A 26,638-nucleotide genomic window follows, 5' to 3' on the forward strand; every position below is an offset into this window, starting at 1 on the left:
CCTGTGACCGAATTGAACACGGAATCTGCGTTCCAGCGTCCTGCGACTCGTTGATCCTAGCCAGTATCCTGCCGACGCTCGGGAAGCTTCTCAGCTTATCGCCGACGCCTGTGAGTGTTCAGTAGTGCGCTTCTAGTTTAGTCGCTTCTGAATCGGAACCCTACACACTGTCTGGAAACCTCTGGACAACATTGTATGACACACGGTAAGTGCCGACATTGGCTCTGGATGGATGTATTAAGGTCGAAAATATTCGAAGAAATAATAAAATTCATACTTTTTATGTTATTAAATGTTGAGTTTGATCGTTGTATTTTATAAACTGATGAGGGTCGGGAGTTTTCGAATGCGTTCTCTAAATTGGCAAAAAACGTGAAAAATTCATTAGGAATAAAAATTGCTATAGGCGGTTGAAAGATCGAAATGAGGCAGTTATTTTGGAGTAATTTGAAGCCAAATTGGGGGAGAAATCTGCCATAAAGGGGAGAATTCAAGACAGTGTTTGCATTCGAAATTCGAACGCACTTCTAATGCAAAGAAACGATTTGGGAAAAATGAAATCCTTATAAAACCATGTGAAGGATAATTTTCTTGAGTTGAGGGTAAAACTCCACCGATAGAACAGCTTGTAACATTTTCGTTCGAAAGTAAACGTAAATGTAGTTCCCCCTCATCTTACTTTATGGGGAAATAGGTGGTAAGACTTCGCAACTTTCACTCAACAGATATAATCCGCCTGTACATCGTTTACGTACTTTCATAAACCAAAAATAACAGCTTCTTTCCCTTATGTAATTTAAGCTTTTACGATATTGAGAAATTGGTATTTTATGCTCTAAAAGCTCCTCAGAAAGTCATTTTAAAATTTTCCACTAAAATAATTCCTAAAGCACAGCTAGGTTGTTCAAAGACTTATCTAATATCTCACATCGTATTACTTAAAATTGAAATCTCGGGATGCATAATGGAAGGCCACAATACACCCAGAGAAGTGATTACTTATCGAATCTTCAAATACACGGCCTACAGAAAAGATCGATACAGTGTATGGTAAAGAGAAATACACTGTAGAATTGTTAGATTTTACTACACTCCATTTAGTAGTTGGAGTAAGTTTTGTTTTTATGTAGATTTAACTATATTTTAATTTAACTTGATTGTTACATTCAATTGCGTTGTTGATATCTTGGGATTTGTAAGGTAGTATTTAGTGTTTTTGCCTCAAAAAAATTACAGAGTGTTTCCAAAAAGTTTGCGCTTTCTTATAAATTACTCTGTATAGTCAGGCCGATTTTAATAAAATTAATTGAAACAAAAAGTTGGCTCTTAAATGTTTTTGCAAGGAGTATCTTGAATCTAATACATCCCCAATACCACCATAATCAGCAGAAAATTGAACATTAGATTTTTTGCCGCCACTGTACAACTTAGAACAGAAATGTTTTGTTCATCATTCTACGTTACTAATTTTACAATTAATACATTTTTAAATTCAATTTATCTTATCAAAATTGGCAGCGGTATTCCCGCGAAAGTGGGCGACTTGTGTGCCATACAAGGTATATTGAAACGTAACTCTTTTGCAACGCATTTTGCTTTACCTTGTAAATCCTCAAAAAAGGGGCTTTTATTCACTGTCAATCCCTCCAACCCTGATACTTCAAGAAGCAGGCTATCAAAAGCTTTTAAATTTATGAATTTCGGTCAAGGCATTGTCGAAATACATGGCAGCAAAAGTAATAATAAATTTCACTGCACCGATTTTTTCCACGAACAGTTTAGAATAATGGACAGAGGAAATTGAGAGACTCCGGGGAGTGATAAAAAATTAGCTTTCACTTGATAAACAAACGGGATCAAATTTTTTCCAGTTTTTCAGGAAAAACGCCACATATCCGGAATTTCTCCCTCGGCCATGTTTATCCGGCATATTGTTCTATTTTGTATTGTGGGGGCACAAAAAGGCACGTTCTGCTAGATTTAGTTTGTTTGTGTTGTATGCACGTTCGTGAATGTTTCAGGCGTTTTCGATGTAGCTTTCTACAGCAGTTTGTAAATTTATTTATTTAAAGGGAGTGGCAGCTCTGTTCCTAAGTATTAAACTACCTTAGCAGACTCATAAGATTTTGAAGAAAATCTGGCAAGACCGCGTTGACAGTACCATGACAGTACTTCATAGCTCAACTCCATTGACACTCAAACAAAAAACGGTTGCAGGGTTGCCATTTTTTCTCAACTCTAGAAAATTACTGAAATCACGCCATTCTCCACTTACCAATTCTTCTGCTTGATAAACGCGCTCATTTCACCCCTCATCAGGGGGCTGATTTTGATTACGGCTAATATATTTGTCCGCGGAAATGGGTTTTGGAAATTCTCAGTGCATGTGCACTTTGCCGGAAAATGAGCCAACGAGATTTAGATAGCGGCTGCTGCTCTAATAAATTATCTACATTTATGATTCCTGAATAATCCATAATTTCGTTTTTATCCAGCCATAACTTCGCATTTTCCATTGAAATGAGACCCGCCATTTTCCAAGTAATAGAGTCTGATTGAAAACAGAGCAAAGACGTTCTGAAAACGAGATTCCAGTTTATAGCCATATTGCGGCCATAAAATCCCATTTTTGCCCTCTCTCGGGTTCCGGCCCGTATTTGATTCAATTGATTCTATGTGAGGAGCAATCCATTACCTGATAAAGCCAATATGATTATATGCGTATAGTTCGTTACTTTGGCTTTTTCGATTTAAGTTCGCTTCGATAAGAGCCGTTGCCGATTAAAATAATAAATGGCCATGCCGGATTTACTCTTTGTCGCCTTTCATAGCACATAGAACGAGATATTTAGAGAGTAAAGTAAGAAGATAAGTGATGCATACTGGTGCTATCTAGGCCAAGGAAGCTAGTAAAATGCTGTAGTCTATTATGGCTGCTCAAAAATAAGCTGAACTCTGAATTTTGCATAAAGCTCATAGAGCTTAATTTATTGTTGTTTTGGTTTACTTTTAAAGCTCTGAACAATGCGAAATAAAACTGCAGTAAATTGTAACTCGGCACTATACAACTTTTATCAAAAGTTATTCGCATTCTTACGAAAATATATCAATGTGGGAATTGTAAAATATGGGAGTTTAAATGCTCTGTGTTGTAAGGAACTATTGGAAAATATTAAAATTCCTCAAGTTGTGAAGCAAGTTTTAGTGCAGTCGAACAAGTTTGGCGTGATTCACTTCGAATTGAAGATGTTAAGATGCTGCAACTTCTTAGAAATTAGAAGAGTCAGATCTTTGAGGTTTAGACTATTTGATACTCCAGACTCAAGTCTATTTGACCTTTAAAGTTCAATTTTCTGGTTAAACGGCTCTCCAAAGGGTAATTTTTTAAATTTTGCTCCAAAATGGTTTTCTCAATAATGCAGTCATGTAGAAACGACGTTGCAACTTTAAGCTTAGAGAAGATAAAATTACGTCCAAGGCGGCATTTGTTAATTCATACTTAAGTCTCCTTGACCTCAAAGTTTTACATCTCTAGTTAAGCCCCTGTCTGAAAGGGGAATTTTTGAAATTTTCTTAAAAATTATACGTTTCAATGGTATAGTCATCTAAAGGATGGGCTATCTAACGTTTAGAATTTGAACTACTGGTTATTTTGATTTTTAAAGGTATAATGACATTCACGAATTGACAGAAAATTAGTTTTATGTTTGACATTTAAAAAATGGGGCGCTTTACGCTTGAACAAAATTGGGAAATATTGCAAACTTACTTCCAAAATGATGAGTCTTCTACCCAAACTGCAAGAAATTTACGAAAAAAAAATTGGCAAAAAAGAAACGCCTTCAACGCAGTTTGTGGATCAAGTTGTGAAGCAAGTTCGTGAAACTGGATCGTTATTAGACAAAACAACCCGTTCACGTTCTCATCCAGTGCGCACAGCCGGAAACATTGCTGCTGTTGCCCAGAGTGTGCTTGAACATCCATCATCATCAACTCAATGGTGAGCGTTATCGTTCCATGCTAAACGAATTTTTGGTTCCAAAAGTTGAAGAGGATGATATGGACGACATTTGGTTTCAAAAGGACGGGGCCACTTGCTACACAGTCAACGTAACCATCGATCTTTTACGCATCGTTTTTGAAAATAGAATAATGAGCCGAAATTCTGATATCAATTGGCCGTCTTGGAGCTGTGATTTGACCCCGTTGGACTATTTTTTATGGGGATCCGTTAAGGATAAATGTTACGCTAACTATCCAGAGACGATTGAGGCTTTGAAGCACAAAATCGAAGTTGCCATTCATGAAACTGAAGCCCAAATAATTGAAAATGTATTGAAAAATTGAGTTGATCGGATAAGGTACTGAAAGGCCAGCCGTGACAGTTATTTGAATGATGTCGTATTTCGTTCTTAAATGGAAAGGTTCAGTCTTTCTAATAAACTCATAATTTTCAAAAAATATTTATCAGTTTTTTATAGCTGATTCAAATTCCAAATCTTAACTTTAATTAACGAGCCGTAATTTTTAAACTAGAAGAAATACTATTGTGCAATTCACATCGCAATATTCAACCTTAAGTCTCTTTGACCTCTAAATTTCAAATTTCTAGTTAAATTTATCCTATCAGTGATTTTTTAAATTCTACTCAAAAATAGTTATCTCAATGATACAGTAATGAAGACATAATTTTGTAATTCGAACACCTGAAAACATAGAGCTCGCAAAAGGCAGCATTTGATAGTCTACTTAAGTCTCCTTGACCTTAAAATTTTACATTTCTAGTTAAACTCATCTTTGAGGGGTGAATTTTCCTTGAAAATTACACGGTTCAATAGTAAGTCAAGTAGCTAACAATATCTAATTTTTAAATTAGAAGAAATAAACCTGCGCAATTCACATCGAGATATTCGGTCCTAAGTGTTTTTGACCTTTAAATTTAAAATTTTTAGTTAAATTGTTTTTTTTAATTTACTCACAAATGATTTTCTCAATGACGCTGCCCTCAAGAAATGAAGCTGTAACGTGAAGACTCGGAAAGATAAAGCTACGCAAAAGGCGGCATTTGGTGGCCGATACTAAAGTCTTCTTGACCTCAAAGTTTCAAATGTCTAGTTAAACTCTTCCCTGAGAGATGAAGTTTTGAATGTTTCTCAAAAATTGCACATTTCAGTTGCATGGCAAGTAGAAAACGATCTAGAACTGTTAAAATAGAAGAGATCGACGAGCGCGATTCACGTCCAGATGTCCAGGTTTCAGTTCTTTTGAGCTCTAAATTTCAAATTCCTGGTTTTCCCAATGATGCAGTTATGTGGAGACGAATGCCGTCAAGACCCAGAACGATTCTTTTCATCTTCCACTTTCCAATCTTTCCAAAAACAAGTACCTACGGAGAATTTGATTCAATTTTCGGGCTCTTCTGGAAGCATCCAGACCCTCCATCAAACAAACTACATCAAGTTAAATACCTTACACATAATTAATTTAGCAAAGAAGTTCATTCACCTACCGGAAAGCATTAGCGGACCTGGTGCTTCCCATGAAAACTTTCGGCCTTTTGAAGTCCTCCATCCACACATTTCACTTTAGATGGTTCCGAACTTTAGGAATTTTGCATTTGTCCCTTTACATCACTTCCTTCTTTGTGAAGGAAACTTCGCAATTACCTCCAAAAATAGAGAGAGATTGAGGGTGAAATAGCCAAAAGGGCCAGAAAAGCAACGGCATCTATTGATTTAGATGATTTGCGCTTCATATTATTCAGTTTTCCGATTCGAAAAGTGAAAATTGAGTGATAGGTCGCGCAAAAGGTTCAGTCATAAAATTTTGCTGTGAAGGAAAATTGTTGAGGCGATGATGGCAAATATGCGAGTAGATAAAAGCTTTTCAGTTTGCCCTTAGTAACTCTTTGTTGGTTATTGGATTGGATGCACAAAGAATCACCTTTAAGTCCGATAATTCATGCAGAAAACCATCAAGGAAATTTATGCTTTCTCAGCTCTTTTGAGATGCAACACAACCAGAGTTTTCCTAAATAATATACCTCTCTATATTGTCTTTGGTCCAGTTTCTGAGGAACTTAAGAATAGATGCAGGAAAGCTATAAATTTGCAACTTTCACGCTACATAACGTTTCCATTCCAGGTTTAATACAGGCTAAGAGGATTCGGCTTAAATTTATGTAAGCAATCTTTTCTAGATTCAAAAGACACTTTATGGGTCAGAAGTTTAATAACCACTGAAAAGCCTCGATGTAGTAAACTTAATATAAAGTGAAGTAGCCAGATTTTACCCGGAGACCGCCGATAAGGCCTCCAAAGGAAACTTTTTAAGGTCAATTAACCACGTATCCAGAAGTTTAAATCCACGAGAAGATGGATATAGAAGGAATAACTTTCTGACATACCAAAAAGGGATGTTTCCAGATTTTCGTGACGGCAATAATCGATCAGTCTTAGCTCTTTACTTACAAAGAAAACCCCCTGATTGCTTCAAAAATCCCGCTTCTTGCAGAATTGAACAAGATGACCTTAAATGGAACTTCTGCAAATCTGACAGCACTCTAAAATTATTAACAATGAAAAGTGACAGACGGAGCAACAGCCTTTCATTGAAGCCAATGCTAATGAGTGAGTGAGACAGAGATAGTGTGGTATTCAACACCTATGGACATGTTTTGTTTTCTGACATAAAAAATATAAATATCGGCCTCAGCATATGGGAACAAAGCATGAAATTTTGATGTTTACTTACGACAAAGTAACTGGCTATAAAGTCTCCCTCTTGCAATACACTAGGGAAATTACGCTACTCCCACCTGAAGAAACTTGAAACTCTAAATTCGGAAAATTAGTCTCTGAAGTTTGGACAAATCGAAATTAGATTTTTTCAAAATACCGAACTTGTTTTATTGCAATTATCCCGAACGTTTTGTTAAACCTGCAAAAACGCAAATCGATATCTATTCCATGATGGTGTCACTGCCAGAAAGCTGAAGCTTTTAGTTTTAATTAGTTGAATTAGAATTCTCTCTATCCGCCACATATTCTGTGGGGAATTATTCAAATTCCTCAGCTCCAACTACCTTTAACATTATTTTATTTAGCTCCAGATTTACATCCCCGGAGGATGTATAAACTGACATTAAAATAATCATATGAGAGACGTATCCGGAGATAGAGTGCTACAATATGGCTGCCGCTGGCCGAGATGTGTTTTGTGGCACCTTCTTTTGCCTCAAACCTCCAAATGCCAATCATTGAACTGGCACTCTACCTTCCAGTTAAACCCGAGTAATCACCCATTACACCAAACTAACCATTAACTTATCAATATAACGATTAGTTCACACGTGAGTGGGCAACCGGTCAATACACACAGTGCACTGCAAAATTGGAATGTTTAAGGTAGATACCGGGGGAGTAACACAGGGGTGACAAAACGATATTCCCGAGGGAGAGAAGATTGCAAGACCCTCACACGACCCCGACAGAAAATCGATTTTTAATCACCTTATGGAATCTGTCTTCTCACAAACTTACGTATATTGTATTGATGATTCAATAATAACTGGGTCATTTGAGCTTAATCCCACTCAAACCGTCAATCAATCATTAAAGGCATACAAGTACAACTACTTAAGTTAATCGGAAATTGCAGTCAAATAGGAAAGGGGCTGTAACTTTGAAACAATGAGAGATAAACCTGGACGGTTTACGACATTTAATAGTCCAAACTACAATATAGAAACTATTTAATCCCAAAATGACAAATTTCTAGGTGAAATCCCCTTTGAGAAGCGATTTTTAAAACTTCTTTCAAAATTACTCTTCTAAATATTTATTTGAACAGTAAAGGCCCTGTAACTGCAAATAAAAATAAGATTATATAGTCGAAATTAAAAGCTATTTTACCTCAAAACTTCATATCTTTAGTTAAAATGCTTTTAGAGAGGTTATTGTTTTTAATTTTTTAAGTTACTTTTCTGAACGTTGCGTTAAGCATGTTATGCTGTAGCTTTAAAATAAAAGAATATAGAGATACACAATTTATGACGTTAAATAGTCAAAACTCAAGGTTATTTGACCTCACAATTTCCAATCTCTAGGAAAAATGCTTTTCCACACATAATTTAAAATTTTTTTGTTACTCTTCTAAATCATACAGTAAAACAAAAAAAAAGGACTGTAATTTTGAAATAAAACAAGTTAAAGATGCCCAAGTTATAGCGATAAATACTCGGGACTCAAGGCTATTTGACCTCAAAATGTCAAATCTATAGGTAAAATGCTCTTTGAGAGACGAGTTAATTTTTTTAAAATTATTCTTCTGAATGTTGTAGTCAAGCAATAATGGTGTTGCAAATCTAAAATAAGCAAAGATAGACATAGGCAACTTGCAACTTTAAAGAGTCCATGCTCAAGGCTACTTGACCTTAAAATCTTAAATTTGTAGTTAAAATTCTCGTCCAGAGATAATTTTTTTTCATTTACTCTTGTAAATATGGCAGTCAAGTAGAGTATATGCCGTAACGTTAAAATAAGAAAAGGTAGATAGCCACGACTCAAGGCTATTCGATCCCAAAAATTTAAATCTCCAGTTAAAATGCTCTTTGACAAATAATTTTTTTAATTATTCTGATGAATGTTGCAGTCAAGGAAAGATGTTACAACTTTAAAATAAGGAAAGATAGAGCTCCACGATTGATGATGGTATTAGATATTCCAAAAGCAAGGCAATTTGAGCGCAAAATTTCAAACTTTTAGTTAAAATCCTCTGTGAGCGCTGATTTTTGGAATTTTAGTAGTAAAAAAGGTGCTGTAACTTTAAAATAAAAAGACATAGAGCTACGCCACATGCTACAATCAAAAATCGAGTAACTCCTTACTGTAGTCAGAAACTGTCACTAAAACCATTTTGCGGTTAAAGAAAATCTCGGAAAACTTTTGGTTAATTTAAATTCCCTTTACTTTACGTAACAACTTCAGGCAAACTGCTTCTACAAAGTTTGATGAGTATAGGAAGATATATAGGGATACTGTTACCTTAATGCCGCCCCCTCAAAATGAAGCAAGATTAAGATAACAAGCCTGTCAAAAGGGATATTACAGAATACCCGCCTTAATTAGGTTAGTTATAGTGACTGTAAACTCAAGTTTTTTCTTGTCATATTATTGAGTAAAATATTTGCATAAAAAGTAATATTCCCATGTAAATACCAATTTTGCTGCCAGCGAACTGAAGCGAAAACCGCTAAAGAGAAGCCTAAACAGATTGCGTGATGGTCCTTTGTTGGGAACATTTTAAGGCCTTAGAGGATGAAATTGATGCAAACGCTGTAAAAGCAGAAAGGCACAAGCGAAAACACGGTAATCTTTATTTAAAATCTTAATGTGTAAAGTAGGAGTTTAAGTAATGACTTGAGAAAAATCACACAAAGATTTAGTTTTGAGTGCATTTGGTAATCTCCAAAATTGAAAGAAGCTCTCAATAGATCATTTCATTATTTTAATGGTTCAAATATTTCTACTTGAACTCAATATTAAAAAGAAAGAGTGATACAGAGCTAGATGGTCAGAACAATTATTAAGTAAACAAATTAAGCCACTCAAATCGCGATTATCACACAAAATCCAGTAGGTGGGTAATAATATAATTCCATTCTTACTATTAGGTAAATAAATTGTTTCGGTATTAAATTAATTGGGCCGATTTATCTACCGGCAGCTAAATTAATGGACTTGACTTCTTCCTGAAGAATATAAATTTGGGGGACTGTGCAACTTTGGAGCGGAAAAATCGCAAGAAAGTTTGAAGGTAGTTATTTTAGTTCTTACAAAGTTTAAATTTGATTAGAATGATTAGATTGTAGCAGGCGTTAAGAAATGAAACAGTGATTATCATAGACAAATTGCTAGAGTTATAAACCATGGAACACCAAAGTAATCTCAAACAAACTGAGAAGTCCACACAAGGCCTGAAAACGATTTTTCAGGGGCAAAACTTCTAACCCCCAACTAAAGGATACATTATTTTATGTTATCCAGTAATAATAATTATATTTAAAGAACAATACCGTGCTTGACATGGTATTGCACTTAAGCAGGACCGTTATTATCCTGCCAAAAAAAAACGAAAAGCTAGAATATTATTTCTCCCACAGTGAGACCATTATGCAGACCCAAGGGTTTGAATAATGCATTCGAACTGGTTGGAAGCTGAGATCTCAAGTCCTCTAAAGAATTGTTTAAGATTTGAAATCCAGGAAAAATGTTAATGACAAAGGTGAGAAGAAGCTTAATTTTAATCGAGACGTATTTCCAAAATTTGAAATCATAGCAAGAATCATAATGAAAGTACTAATCTAATTCAAGAAGGCCATACAAAATTAGTGAATATTTTACCAGGCGAATTGATTGTTACGTCAATTTCAGATGTCAATGATCGCGGCTGACCAATAGCGTGACTACAAATCTGAAAGGACAGCAGCCAATCCACCTTGTCTTCAAAATTTTCACCTTCATAACAGATTGTTGAAGTTTAATCAATTTAGTATAAGTATTTTGCCTTAAATATCGTTTTAGACTGATTTCCTGTAAACAAATATATATTCCAAATTAATTAATCGAATTAAACTAATTTCAATAATAGCATACAATCTCAACATAGATCTCTAAACACGCTCCTCCTCTCACATTGCCTAATGACTTAAATTGTACAGAGACAGATACATCATAGTTTGTCTTCGCTACCGCTCGCTATTCTCATTCGTCCAGTATGAAACATGGCACGAAATTTGAATAATTAATTTATGTTTTGCTGACGTTTGACCACATTAAAACGTTTAAAATTCAAGTTTCCATTAAAACAAATTTGTGGGACTTTACGAACAAGTTCAAAACTCCTAGAAAAGTAAATTTAATATAAAATTTCATCCAAAAGTTGGCGGTTATTAGATCCCCTAAACTTTCGTTGTTTTGCACTCAACAACTGGTTTATTTTCATTCAACCGCAGACATGGAATTAAAGAGAGCTCTGATAATTTTCTTCCAAGGCTTTAGGAATTATTTAAGTCAGAAAACATCTGAGACCAACAAATTTAATTAGAGTATCTTGACACACCTATTATAACAAAACTCAACTCTGGCACGTGTGGAAATCGCCAGATTTAAATGAAAAGGAGTGTTTTGCCAATTGAATTACAAGTCTTTTTCCATTGTTCTTAACTTCTCCCGTTAATCTCCGGAAAAGTAGCTGTGCCAGAAAGAAAAGTATTTTGAAACGTAATCTTCGAGAAGTAAGAAATAGCGACTCCAGGATTTAAATTATGGATTTCCCAGAATAAATTGTATTTTCGTTTTAATTAAAGCCCTCCACCTACAGGCAAATGAGCTCGTTTCTGTATTTATGGTTAAATAAGTCGACAAAAGGGATACTCTTTGTTGTGCTTTATTCCTCGTTGGGGGGTGAAAAAAAACGAGGGCGAGAATGGACATCAGCAGCAAAATTCATTATTTTAAACCCACATTTTTCCCATATTCCCCGTGATAAATGCTTTTTCTTTTTGAAACACATATAAATTTTAATACCGCCTCTTTCAGCCATCGCCTTTGGGAGAAACCCTGCGGCCAGCATTTTATAAAGATTGTCTAAAGAGCTTTAAACCTCACAAGAAAAGACTTCTATATGTATGTAAATCAACCTTCGTTCTTAGAGTAACTGACATAAGATTTACATAATCAAACTTAATAAAAAGGAAAGTGTTTGGTATATAAACGACCTATAATAAAATTGAACTATGTATAAGCCAGTTTTCAAAAACAAGAAACGCTAATGAGGTTATTGTAATTGAATTCGTTGTCGGGTTGATAGCAGATAATGGCCAATATCGTTTAAAAGGGGATTAGAAAGGTTAATGGGAAACTGCTTTAGAAGGGTGAAAATTTTGTTGCTTCAAGGGGCAGTAACAGCCTACTTAAATAAGGGTAAATGAGGAACTACTAAAAACGATTTGGAAAAATTTGCTATTTTATTGTTCCTTGGGGGTCTGTAACTTTACAACTAGTAGAGGTAGGTACAGATATTCATTGCAAACATAGTCTTTCAATTTTTTTCTATACCTAAATGAATATACAGAGCGTACTACTTAGATTACTGAACTTTTACGTAACTGAAAAGTTAGTTAACAAGACTTTCTATTTTAAGACTCCCATTTGAAGTTCTATACCTTGAAAATTAGTGGAGATATATACTGGGTGGCACCAAAAAATTTTTACTCAAGGTTTTTTGTTGGAAACAAATAATTAAAAATATGTGCGGACATGCAAAGTTTAGTTTTTAGGGGGTTTTACACATTTTTTATATATTGCACCCCGTCTGCTCCAACATCTACGAAGAAATAGCTGTGACCCTTAAAATCTTAAATGAAAAGAGGAAGTTAGTGATATCTTATTTTAAAGGCAATTGAATTACTTTTGTTATGGGACCTTTCTGGTGTTATTTGGAAATAAATAAAATTCATAAAAAAGGGTATTAATAATAGCATTTTGGAATTTAACTGAATCCTTCAAAAAGTCTGTTGTTATCAGTTTGTTTTTCGCAAAGGCAGGTGGATTAGGACAAGACGTCATATTGAATGGCCCGTAAGATCTCCTGATTTGTCACTATTAGACTTTTTCTTGTGAGAGCATTTGAAGTCTAAGGCTTATGCAATCAAACTCAATTCTTTTGAAGACTTACAGCTACGAATAGTGTACGGGCGTCAACAAGTAAGTCCCTTAATCCTACATAATGTTCGCGAACATTTCAAACAGTGCTTTTATAATTGCATAGAAGTTGGAGGTGAACATTTTCAACATTTACTTCATTGACACTAGTGACAAGAAATTTTGTTATTTTTACATTTAATTTTTTTATTTCTCATAAACTACTGAAACGATTCCGACGAAGAAGGTCCCATAACAAAGGAAATTCAATTCCCTTTAAAATAAGATATCACTCGCCTCCCCTATTCGTTTAAGACTTTAAGAATGACAGCCACCCCTTCGTAGGGATTGGAGCAGAGGGGGTGTAAATATGTAAAAAATGTATCCTCCTATAAGTAAAAGTTTACGTGTCCAAGCCTATTTTCATTTATTTATTTACAAGAAAAAAAACCTGAGTGAGTGATTTTTCGGTGTGCCAGCTTGTATAGTACCCATGTACCCATTCAACAACAACAATCCTGCGAATTCGTACTTTACAAACGTGAATAAATATGCAGGGTGTTCTCTTTGAATTAATGAAATTTACACGGCTGAACAGTGAATAGATAAAACTTATTAATTGTAAAGCTTCCCTTTGAGGCTCTGTAACTTAAAAACTAGTTGAGATTAGATAGTTGTATGTTCTTGGGCTAGTTGCGATGATGATGCTAGAAAAACAAATGGACATCGCATTATAAAGATAATTTAAAAAAACACTTTTTTTAATGGAGCACTGTGTATACAGGGTATCCTAATATTCCATATACACAGAATTACTGTAGATTCCTGAGATCAACATATATCACGATTTAACCATATATACCTTAATCCAAAAGTTGATAGTTACAGAGCTACGAGGTGTCAAAGTTGAATTTTGAAAATAAATTTTTAGCCATCATCATTTAACCGAACGGGAAAATGTCTTGAAATTTACTACTCAGGGGTTTTTTCGCGATAGAAGATCCAAATTTGCTAACGATTTTAGGTTTATATATGTGTTTAATAATGACTTACTGTAATAGTGATAAATACCAAACATTTTAACTTTTCATTAACAAGTGTACGTTTACATTGGCGTTTTATACTCAAATTATCATGAAATACACATTTAGTGAGCAAACTGATATGATGTTATTGTTTGGTTTTTGTAATGGCAATGGACGTGAAAGTGCACGTTTATTACATTAAGTCATTATTGAACATCCACTAGTCCAAATGCATTTTTCCCGAAAACGGTTGCTCATAGCCAGATGACTAAGGTATACCTATTTTAAGCATAAATAATCGTCCAATACGCTATTCTATTAAAAAGTGAATTAACGTAACGCAGAAAAAAGTAGCAAGGAATCAAATGAGTTACATAACCGTATGCTACGCCTTCTATGAGTAAATTTAAAATCATTAGCAAATATGGATTCTCCATCCCGAAAAACACCCGAGTAGTAAATTTCAAGACATTTTCCCGTTCGGTTTAATAATTATGTCTAAAAATTTATTTTTAAAATTCCAATTTGACACTTCGTAGCTCTGTAACTATCAACTTTTGGATTAAGGTGTATATATGGTTAAATTGTCATATTTTTATTTCAGGAATCTGCGGTAACACTGTGTACACGGAATATTTGGGACGCCCTCTATATACATATATGTGTGTATACGGTGTATACAGTGTGGAAGTTTTGGATGGAACAGTACATATAAGTAAAAAGCCGAACATATGCGGTCAAAATCCTCGGACACATCAATTTTTATATTTTTTTGCGGTTTTTTTGATGGTAAATTCATTTATATAGGGTAATCCAAAAATCGGGTATGACCACCAACTTTATTTTTTCAAATGGAAATACCTATTTTTTGTTTCATTTTTTTAATTCTACACAAAATTCTAAGTGTGTTTCATGTACCAAGTCCTATACCTAAACGTAACGGGTTTCGAGAAATTTACGATTGAACATCAAAAACTAAAAACTAAAATTTTTGATTTCTTTTAAAACTTCTTTGGTCCTGAAAAAGGCCGATTTCATACAAAATAAAATAACAAGCAACAATTAACTTAAATGTTCAAATTGGATCCCACCTACTTCTTGACAGTAAGCAAAACAATGAATGAGCTCCTATTTGATATTTTAAAGCATTACTGAGGTGATTGTTCTTATTTCATTACGGATTCTTTCTTTCAATGCTTCAATAGTTACTCGTTGGTTAAAATATATCTTACTCTTAAGATAACCCCATAGAAAGTAATCTAATGCAGATGATCCTGATCATAGAGTAAAATTCTGTGCTAACATGACGGAGAGGTAAAATATTTATGATACTTTTGTCAACCGTATTATCTTTTATGATGAAGCTACCTTTACACTTAACGGTATAGACAAAACTGTCGCTATTGAGCGCCCCAGAATCCTCATTGGATAGTGGAGGCCCACACTCAATTTCCAAAAAAAGGTAAATATTTGGGTCGAAATAGTTGATAACAGAATTTTAGGACCCTATTTCATTGACGGAACATTAACCAGTGAAAAGTATTTAGAATTGCTCATATATCTTGTTGCTGCTCTTGTTGAGCTATATCTAAATGAAAATCATCCTGATGTTCCCAGTGATCCTTTATGGTTTCAACATAATGGAGCATTTCCTCATTATCACGTTAATGTTAGAGCTTATTTAAATGACATTTTTCTTAAACGCGGGATTGGGAGACGAGGGATAATTGAATGGCCGGCACGATCACCTGACCTCACGCTTTTAAATTACTTTCTATGGGGTTATCAAAAAAACCGCAAAAAAAATAAAAATCGACGTGTCCGAGGATTTTGGTTGCATATGTTCGGTATCTTACTTATATGGACTGTTCCATCCAAAACGTCCACACTGTATAGTGTTGAAATATTCAGTTCAAAACAACGAATAAAGCGCGTTCCTATTCCACAAATGTATGACGTAATACTATCAATGCCGTAAAGAATGGTTGGTCCAAACATAATTATTGCTTAGGTTAGTATTTTTCCTTTTTCTGGCTCCGTGATAAGAGTAATTTAAAAAATATATAGAGTCAGTCTATCGCCTGTCGAGTTTTTGTGAGAGTTGTTAATAGTAAGAATAAATATTTGATTAATTACGCCTTCAACCTCATTTTTACTGTCACACCACTAGACGGTCTGTCCAAAGATTATCAACATACAGTATGTACGTATTATAAACGAAATTAAAACTAGTTTAATTTTATACTAAAAAACTTCAATAACTTTTTTTCTAAAATAAATATTTTTTAAGATATTGAGCTATTTTTATTTCTAATTGTGCAAGCAGTAATCAATCTAATTTTAAAAAAAAGAGATAAAGATATTTAAAGCACGTGATTGAATATGCCCCGTTCTTGTTGTATGCATTTTAAAGCTCGTCTTTTTACATTATTACAAGCGTTAAAAATTTATCGACCATCTAAATTGCGGAATACTTGACGTATTTTCTGTTTAAGTTTTTCCACGTTTTGATACTTTTCCCGATACACCGCAACTTTTACAGTACCCCACAAAAAAAAATCTAAAGGAGTAATGTTAGAAGATCGTGCAGGAAAACGTATGAGACCGTGGGAATCCATAATTCTATCGTTAAAATATTCATGAATAAATAGAAATATGCATAATTCATGGATAAATTTTTCTTATATTATGAGCTGAAGCGCCGTCTTATTGAAAGAATATATCGCTCCTCTAAATTAACATTATCCATAAAATTATTAAAAACTTCTCTTAATAACTGATGATAGCGTTACCCTGTTCATGTTCCTTCATAAAAAACTGGTCCCACTATTTTTTAGCCTATTATGCCACTCCATACGTTAACACTAAAACGTCTCTGGATGATTAAGATCTATCAAAAATAGATTTTCTGTGCTCTAATAATGAACATTTTTGCTTTTAAACATTCCTTGGTTAGAGAAATTTGACTCATCACTCCACAAAATGTGTCGTTCGGCATTTGATAAATCTATTAACCATCGACAAAATTCCATCCTTCTTTCGGAATGCCCCTTATGAAGTTGATGAATTGATTAAAATTTACATGGAACAAACTTGAATTTCTTTAAAATTCGCCAAATTGTAAATAAGAATGTGCCGCGTTCTCTTGCTGTCTCTCACAAATTTCTTAAGAAATGCCTCAAAATATGCCAGAACATTAATTTCGGTTTGTTCATTTATTACAATCAATTTTCTTCTTTTTTTTTAAACGTTGTCATTTTGCCAAAATATGCGGTAAAGTTTCAAAAGGTACCGACAATCAGGAAATTTTTTCGTGAAAATGATTCGCAATAACTGTTTAATGCAATGATACTATTTTTGTTAGATATTGTGTACGATTCTAATATATCACATTTTTTTTCATGAAAAAATGGCATTTTAAAGTATTTCGGCACATTTACTATAAAATTATAAATGCCTTAGATTTGACATTTTATCAAAAGAATGCACTATACAGGATGTATTAAAAAATGTGGGCTGGCTATACATAGTAAGCTTGTACGTCTAAAAATAAGAAAAAATATATATGTCGGAGATTTATTAATCTTTAAGATTTGTAAAAGTAGCATTAGGATAGACAATAAGATGAAGGGCAGGCTGACAGGGCCATCTGAAGACAAAGCACTGTCGAACGAGGTCACTATTGCCACGACGCGCTTAAGTGGCCATGTGTGCTAATTATTTGGGTGACACTAAACTATTGGTTCCTTTGTAATAGGGACTATCAGGTACTTTTCCCACGGTTCTAAAGGACCCACCAGAACTGGGAAAGTTAAGACAACAGGGACAAAGAACTGGCAGTTAATAGATTGATGGGAAGAAGAGCGGTCGTGGAATAGTGAACTGGTTTGTCTGTCTCTTCTATCTTTCTTTTCTCTGTTAATAAAAAAAAGCGATATACCAAATACAAAAAAAAATGGAGAATACTTCACAAGTTACTCCGACATATATATCAACATGAGCTTGGAAGTGCTTCCTAACAGAAACACAGCCCTTTAAAAATGGTGGCCAAAAAGTAGTTTTTATTTAATATCGTTAGAATTACTTTGGGCAGAGTTTTCAATTTTGGTACATTATTTGCTAGTATTAGTACCTACTTTTAACAATTAGTTGCAATTTTCTATTATGTTCAGGGGTGATGCTGAGGAAGGGGTGCTCTGGATTTTTACTCCTAACTTTTTCCACTGATACTTTTTCATATTTTTTATTACGGCCGTTTTTGAGAAAAATTGAGTAAAAAAATGGTGTAAATCCAGCTTTCTCAATGAATAGCATATATGATAAGAAGATATGATCGACTATGCACTTTTCTAATGTAATGTGCCGAGTTGGAAAAACTATATGCGAGTCAAAAATATAACACTTTATTAACTTTTCGATGATACAAGAGCAGAAGCGAGGCGTAAAGACCCTTTTATGTAAGTATCTGTGAAGATGAGTCGTGAAGGTTTCTGCTGGACTTGAGCTTGACTGCTTGACTGAGTGACTGACTTTGTAGGCGTACCCTATTTATATATATGATATCTACATGGACTTTACCAAAGTACATTAATAAGGGTAGTTTGAACCCTGAACAGTACTGAGACTTCGAGTCTCAGCTAATTACAATTTGATGGGTTAGTTATATCAGACAAAGGAATTTGTGTTTCTACGTAAACATACATTCTAATTAAGTTCTAATATTGTCCTTAGGTTTCCATGAGAAAATAATATAAGTGACAATGTAAGAGGTCAATACATATATAATACAATAATACATATGCGTAACCTGGGGTGCTTTACACTAATGATCCGACAAATAATCAGGTGTTATCTGGTTATATATCACTAGATTACAAAAATGTCAAAAAGTCATATTTCGTAACAAAAAAGTGGAAAGAGTTAGGAGTAAAAATGCAGAGCGCCCCTCTCTTAGCTCCGCCCCTGAACATGATAGAAAATTACGACCAATTGCTAAAATTAGGTGCTAATACTAGCAAATATCGTACCAAAATTGAAAACTCTACTCAAAGTAATTCCAACGATATTAAATAAAAATCACTTTTTAATCGCCATCTTTAAAATGCTGTAATTCCGTTAGGAAGCACGTCCAGACCCATGTTGATGTAATTTTTTTTTCTTATCTGGATATAGAAACCCGCTATTTATAGCCAGCCCACATTTTTTGATATACCCTGTATTTGACATTTTTGACTTCTAGCGACTCAGCGCTTACTAAATTCAATTAATTTGGTTGATTATCGCCTACACAATTAAAAATAAAAATAGCTCAATATCTTAAAAAATATTCATTTTAAAAACAAAAATTTACTGAAGTTTTTTTGTATAAAATTAAACTTGTTTTAATTTCGTTTATAGGGGAAAGTTACCGATGTTGGACTACTGCCTTGATTGGACCACCATCATTACTTTAAAACTACATATTTAGTAATTTATTCGAAATATAGAAAATGTACATTGCGTAGTCTCTGCATAAGGTAATATCGTCATTTCAACGGGGTTTGTACGCAACAAAGCGACCAGTGGTAATTTTGAATTTACAAACTATCTTTTTAATAAATTTACGTGTATTCCAAAGCCTGGTGGGATAGTAGAAAAATAAATAACCGATTAAATTATTATACCATTAGATAGAGAATTTATTTATCTATAATTATATGTAAAAATTTCAATGCTATTAGTTCAAAGCGAGTTAATATAAAGTATAAACGAATTTAGGTTCGAGTTGTCCATTTTGGACCATATAGTGGTTGCTTATATTGGACCGGTCCAATTTAAGTGACGCAACTTCGCGATCCATTTTTTATTTATTTTAAATTTACTTTTTTAAAGTTGATATGACTAAAAGAAGACATTACGATCGTTGGTCTGAAACCGAACTTTTAATGGCTTTTGACGATTATAAAAATGGGGACTGTGATTTGAACGAGTGCAGCCGTACATATTCCATTCCTAAAGCAACTATTAAAGACATGCTAAACGAAAAAATTCAAAAGCAAATGAAATGAAAAGATTACGTACACAACCTACATTTTCTGTTCAGATGGAAAAACTTCTTGCTGAACACATTCTGCATCTTGAAGAATGTTTTTTAGATTAACTATCAAGGACATAAGAAAATTAGTTTTTGATGTCGCCGAAAAATACTCATTGTCACACTCTTTCAATAAAGATAAGAAAATTGCCGGAAAGAAATGGTTTTATGCTTTTATGGGCCGAAATCCGCAACTGTTCTTACGTAAACCCCAAGGAACCTCTATGGCAAAGGCAAAAGGATTCAATAGAGGCAATGTTTACCATTTTTTTGATATTTTGAGGAAAGTTGTGGAGAAATAGAAATTTACTGCTGACACCATATTTAACGTCGATGAATCGGGATTCTCCATTGTACAGAAATCTATGCAAAAGATGATTGCGCGTAAAGATAAACGACAAGTTGGAGCTATAAGAAGTGGTGAGTGTGGGGTTAATACGACTATGGTATGCGCAGTCAGTGCTGCTGGGGTTTATATCCCTCCTATGATCATTTTTAAAAGGAAAAGAATGAACAATGATTTCGAAATTGGGACACCGCCAGCAAGTATTGTTACTATTTCAAATGTTGGATACATAAATTCCGAGTTGTTCGTTGCCTGTTGAAACATTTTAAACGTCATATCAATTGTAGCAAAGACAGGAAGGTACTTTTATTACTTGATGGACATACCACGCACAGCAGGAACTTGGATGCATGTAGCTTCACTCGAGATAGAGGAATAATACTGTTGCAGTTGCCTGGACACACTACTCATCGTTTTCAACATTTAGACGTCGCTTTTTTGGCCCATTACATATTTATTCTACTCAGGCGCACGAAACTTTTCTTCACCAATATAAAAGTGTTAGAATAAGCCAAATGCAGATTTCTAAATTGCTTAATGAAACATATGGAAAAGCAGCTACAGTTGCAATACCCGAGAGTGCTTTCGTGCCTTTGGCGTTTGGCTCGTTAATCGATATGTTTTTTAAGACAGCCAATTTGCACCATCAGGTATTTTGCAATCTAAACCAAGGACTGAGCCAACATCTACGTCATCAAGTGACAGCCAATCCGGTGACTTTACTGTTGATTTACGTCAAACTAAAACAATTAAAGATTTTGATAATGTGCTTTATGAACTGTCACCTTCTGCAGTACCGCAGTGCCGAATCCGCAGACAGGCGCATCATCTTCTCGAGCTAGAAGACCTGTTCAGAAATCGGTAGTAATAACAAGCAAGCGAATTTTTTTTTAATTGCAGCAAATAAAGGAAAATCATTGGAATAAAAAAAAACAAAAGAAACAAACCAAGACAACATGGTTTTATTTTATTTGTGAGGAAGAAAAAGAAGCAGAGATGATCCGGTGCATAAAATGCCACATTTGGGTTCACACAAAATGTGCTAGTTAGTCCAAATGTTAAGAAGTACTTTTGCATCAATTGTTTGTAATGATCCAATTTGGGCAACCGGTGGTCCAGCGCGGGAGACGGATTTCCTTGATTGGACCCATTACTCCCATTTTTCAAATGTATTTTTCCCTGTTCCAAACTTTTTTTTAAGTAACAATATAAGTAACAATTAAGTAACAATAAATATAATAATTTGTAGACAATACTTGTAACTTTTTTTCATTGCATAGTTTTCATTAAAAATATGTGCATACTCATATGAAATTAGAAAATGTCAAAGTGGTCCAATATGGACTACTCTCCCCTAAATATACCCAGTGTTCAATTAAAAAAAGTGCTTTCTAATGTTACCTTTACAACGCGATATTCCATTATTTTTCTAGTACCTCTGCCGCAACCAGCCCAAAAAAATACAACTCTGCAATTTAAACTAAAGTTCTATCTCTACTAATAACAAAGTTAACAATAATGCACACTTAATTTGGTATACCCTGTATACACGGTGATCATGTCATACTTCAGGAGCGCGATGTACATGAAAAATAATTGTAAAAAACTCAATTATTATTATCCGATTTTCATTTGTTTACAAGTTAGAGCGTAAATATTTTTTTTACTAGCGATCTGTTTACGATAAAAGTACTTTTGTTATTAGTGATACTGATATTGATTTGATGTTTATTCTTGAATTCAATTAATGTGTTACAAAATGCCAAACATTTATTCAAATTCAGAATATGCAAATATGGTGTTTGTTTATGGTTTTTGCAATGGGAATGCTAGAGCTGCTGCTAAAGAATATCGTCAACGGTTTCCACGTCAGATACATCCTTCTAAAAACGTATTTATCCGAGTTTTCTACAATCGGTGCGAGACCGAAAAACTTCCCAGTGCGAACAGATCATTTGAACGATTTAGTGAACAGAGCTTGAAAGAAGTAGAAAATATTCTGCATCTATAATAGTAGAAGGAGATGCAACGACCAGCTCACGGAGAATTGCTACTTAATTGAGCATTCCACAAAAAATAGTAATAAACACACTCCACGAACAAGACTTATACCGGGTGTCCAGGCGAATCCTGGATATAGAAGATCAACATGGGAAATCGGTTTTTATTTTTTGTGCCTGCACGGTTTAGCCAATTGAAAAACTTACATGGAGGTTATAGTACTCAAGACCGGCCACCATTCCACAATTTTTTCTATCTTCTAATCAGAACCCTTTTAGCTCAAAACGCCTCCAAATTTCAAAAATTTGAATGTCCCGCGTAACTGTTCGAGGCCACGATTGATCAGAGTTATGGTCAGAATTCAACTAACATAAAGTCGCCAACAACATAAACGTAAAACCTCCATGTCAAATGAAAATTTTTCAAATTTTTCAAAAATGATGATAACAAGAAATGTGTATTCTGTATTAAATTTAAAATTTCCCGCGGAGATTCTGTTTAGTGAATGAGGAAAAAGACATATAAGTTATGTCTTTGTTTTATCATCATTGTAACATCGGATTTGATACAACTGTAGATATAGGATGGTATTTATATCTTATAATGAAATCACAGATCAGGAAAAGGATTATAAATGTGCGTTTATTAATACAAAGCGAACAAAGTGGAGGACAAAGTAACTTATAAATTTGCGAAAGCGAACATGACTTCTGAGTTACCAACGACCAACCGAACTCAGAAGAAAAGAGAGTTTGTAATATTTATTTGGGAGGGGGGGGGGGGGGGGGGGACTCCGGGAATAAAAAATTTGTTCGTAAAACGGTACTGGAGTCTGTACTATCAGCCTCTGTGGGTTTTCACCCACTAAAAAACCCCGTGTTTGCAGAGGATTTCGAGTCCGTGCCCGGATTCCTCTTTCGCGCTTTTGGACCGCTTTTGTTGTTTGGCATGAGATAACAGAGTCAAACGGGACTATCGCTTTTTACTCTGCCATCGCTCTAAGTCTTTTTCGTGCCTTTCTCAAGAGGCGAGTTTAGGTCACCGCCCGGATCTTTGGCTTGAGTCACCCCGCCGACAAGGGGCTCTTCTACCTTCTTCTGTCCTTCTGGACGCTTCTTTCTTCATCAGCTGTCTCCCTCGTTGGTTACTGATTCGCAATGATGAGTCTGAAATACCAGAAAGGCTATCTGGCCTTCTTTCTTCCATCATTGCGGGGTTGCCTTTTGGCTCTTTTTCTGTTTTTGTTTCAAGTCTTTCCACTTGTTTGGTCCTGTGTAGGTAGGTTCCTTTCATCATCCGTTTTCAGCAACTGATGTCTTGATCTCTTGTGAGATATGGTATTTCCTGGGCTGTAGTCGGTTGCCCTTCTGATCAGCTCATTCGGACGTGTTTCCGTTGTTTGGAATGTTTTGATTGCATGATCTTTGATGACGTCTATCATTGTTCTATAATTGAGATCTCTCTTTATCTTTTTATTGCTAACGAATCAAGGCGCACCCAGAGCCGTCCTCAGAGCAATGTTTTCCACTGCCTGAGAACTTTTCAGATGTGTCCGGGCTGCATAACTCCATGCTGTTGACCATACATTAGCTGTGATTGAATGACTGTTTTGATGAGCGTGATCTTGCTCCTAAGGAGCAGCTTGAGGTTCCTCCTTAGCATCGGGTACAGTTTTGTCCTTGTCATTTTTGCCTTTTTCCTTGTTTTCGCAACGTGCTGCTGCCACGTAAGCCAGCCTTTCTTCCATATCTACATCCAGGAACGTGACCTTGTTACTCCACCGTATCTTTTCGTTTTTGATCACCAGTTGGTTTTCGGTCCTGATTTTTCTTCCCCCTTTGAAGACGATGACCTGGGTTTTTCCGGATTTATGTTGATTTTCCATTTCGAAAACCATTTCTCCAAATCTGTGATTTCCTGTTGCAGATACCTGACAAGCGTTGTTCCGTTCCAGGATCTAGCCAGTATCGCCGTATCATCGGCGTATGGTGCCAGTTGTGTTTGTTCTGTCCGAAGAGGGTCTGACACGCAGATATTTTACAGAAACGAGGATAGTACCGCTACTTGAGGTACTCCCGCTTCTATTGCCCCTTCTATTGTCGAATGATGTCGATCCAGTTTGGTCCGAAATGTTGTGTTTCAGAGAAAAGTTCCGATGAGTTTGACCAGCGAAATTAGAGAGTTTGTACATGCCCTGCAAATCCTTAAATAAGCCCATGGTGATAAACTATGGGCGTACCCTGGTTAGGGTGCCATATGCACCACCCGCCGCATTAAACCGTGCCGCCTTAGTTGGGAATTGGAACTACAACTATAGGGCCAACGAAATTTAGAGAGTGGGCAGTTCCAATGCCGACCAAGTTTATTGTGGGTATTTTTAGTGCCAACAAGGCATAGTATGGGAAGTTCCCACGCTCCAACTAACGCTTATCAGAGTCGTACCTCAAGAGTATTTCGATCTTAGGAAAAGTTTCTACTATCTAACGTTTACCGAACTTAAAATTAATGCCTATCTACAACGGTGAACCAAACAGTCAACTGCAACTTAACTACAAAACCTTACATCATAGATTAATGAGAAACTTGTTTATTTACTGTGGGAACATCAAAACAGATCACATGATAATTATCGTCAGGTTTTCCATTGATTTTACACTGACTTAACTTGTAAGTAACAATTGTTTAGAAATGAGCTAAAAAAGAAAATTCATTTAACATGGAGGTTTTACGCTTATGTTGTTGGCGACTTTAAGTTTATTTAATTCATTAATTAAGAAATTGACTCTGATCAATCGTGACATCTAAATTTTTTTTAATTTAGAGGCGTTTTGAGTCCAAACCGCTTTGATTACAAGATTGAAAAAATTGCGGAATCATGGCCGCTCTTGAGCACTATGACCTCCATGTAAAAGTTTTTCAATTAGATAATCCGTGCAGATGCAAAAAAATAAAAACCGATTATCCATGTTAATCTCCTATGTCCAGGGTTCACCTGGACACCCGGCATTCATATAATGTAAAATACGGTCGGAATTGGTTTGTTTCAACAGAGAAAATCTATTTCCCGATTAGATAGAGTAAAATCAACTTAAATGCTATGAGCTCGATTTCTGGAAAATGTTTAATGGTAAAAATCGCTTAACGATATTTTCACTGCTAACCGAGATACAGAGCGTTTTTCAATTTCTGGCCATTTTGAAAATTGCTCATAACTTTTTTATTTCAATTATGTAAACACATTTTTTAGGCACTTTTTTGAATGCAATCCAGTGGCTTTCTCAGGCTTTTTCTATATTTGTCCATTTTATCAGAAATACGTATGTGGGATTTATCTTTTATTCGGTTGTCTAGGGTTTATGTATAATTGGGATAGGGTACAATACGAAGCTTAAATGGTAACTTAATTAGTAAAAACTCGCGTCACTTAGTTCGTCGTTCACTCCGGATATCCAAGAGAGCGATTCTCCTTGTCACAAATCTTAAATATTAAACCTGGGGGTAATAAACCAGTGTCGTACCTCGAGTAGAGGCCAGCGACCGTTACAACATCTGGCTGCTGCGAGCCAGCACCACGAACCATCCTTTGTTTGAGCCCTTAGCAACCATCCTCCGGCCCTTCTTCCTTGGTTCAAACAAAGAGATGTTCGCTTTTTGGGTTTTTTCCGTGACACAGATTCTAGGAGGTTACTGGGAGAACCCAGCAACAGCCGAGAATCACTCGAACTCAGGTACGATACGCATGGGCGTAACATCGAGGTACCTCACTTTTTAATCCCCCTCGGTTCCTCAACCCTAATTTAACTAATACTATCTAACAAATATTCGGACTTTCCCGTTGGTGTCTCGATTTGGTCAGACAGTAATAATTACATTTAGAAGAGTTAGAGCGATCTGACGAGCGGATCCTACATTCGGCCATTCTGACTAGCAATCCGCCTCGGATTCGCTATCATTATCGACCCATGGCTTCATGTATTCGGCACAGGTAGAGGTGCGTCCCGGTCCTTCGTGGGTGCCCACCTTAATGACCTCGTATCGCTCATTGGGCAGAACCTCGATGACCTCATAAGGACCAAGAAATTTCTTACACAGTTTCAGCCCGCCCCCGAACTGCGTTCTTTTTATGGCCACTAAATCCCTCCGTTTATACTTTGTCGCTTTCTTCCGCCTTAAATTATATTGCCTCCTGTTTTCTTCTTGCGCCTTCAAAATTTGCTTTTTGCTATCTTCACGTAGTCTTTCCCTTTTTGCGTCGAAATTCTTGATTATCTCCTTTTCCAGCATTTCCTTAATGCGAATCTCCTCATTATGCCTCATCCGGACACCAAACAATACCTCGAACGGTGTAGCATCGATACTCCTTTGCAGTGTGGAATTCAAAGCAGTTTGCACCTTATCTACTTTGTCATACCACCTACTAGGATTTTCCATGCTCAGTTTCGTAAGGACAGGGATAATCGTGCGATTAACCCGTTCCACTTGACCGTTC

The 26,638-nt window shown here is 35.4% G+C and overlaps 1 protein-coding gene across 1 annotated transcript in view; it reads left to right on the forward strand.

Annotated features, from left to right (window-relative positions):
• Positions 1-26,638, forward strand: part of kairos — a 41,172-nt gene continuing 14,534 nt past the window's right edge. Inside the window, exon 1 of the mRNA XM_066391080.1 lies at positions 1-205. Within this exon, the coding sequence (XP_066247177.1) occupies positions 196-205 (10 nt within the window). The 5' untranslated portion in view covers positions 1-195. The remainder of the gene's footprint in view (positions 206-26,638) is intronic.

The sequence above is a fragment of the Euwallacea similis genome, chromosome 1 (assembly GCF_039881205.1).
Source record: "Euwallacea similis isolate ESF13 chromosome 1, ESF131.1, whole genome shotgun sequence".
NCBI classification, from domain to species: domain Eukaryota; kingdom Metazoa; phylum Arthropoda; class Insecta; order Coleoptera; family Curculionidae; genus Euwallacea; species Euwallacea similis.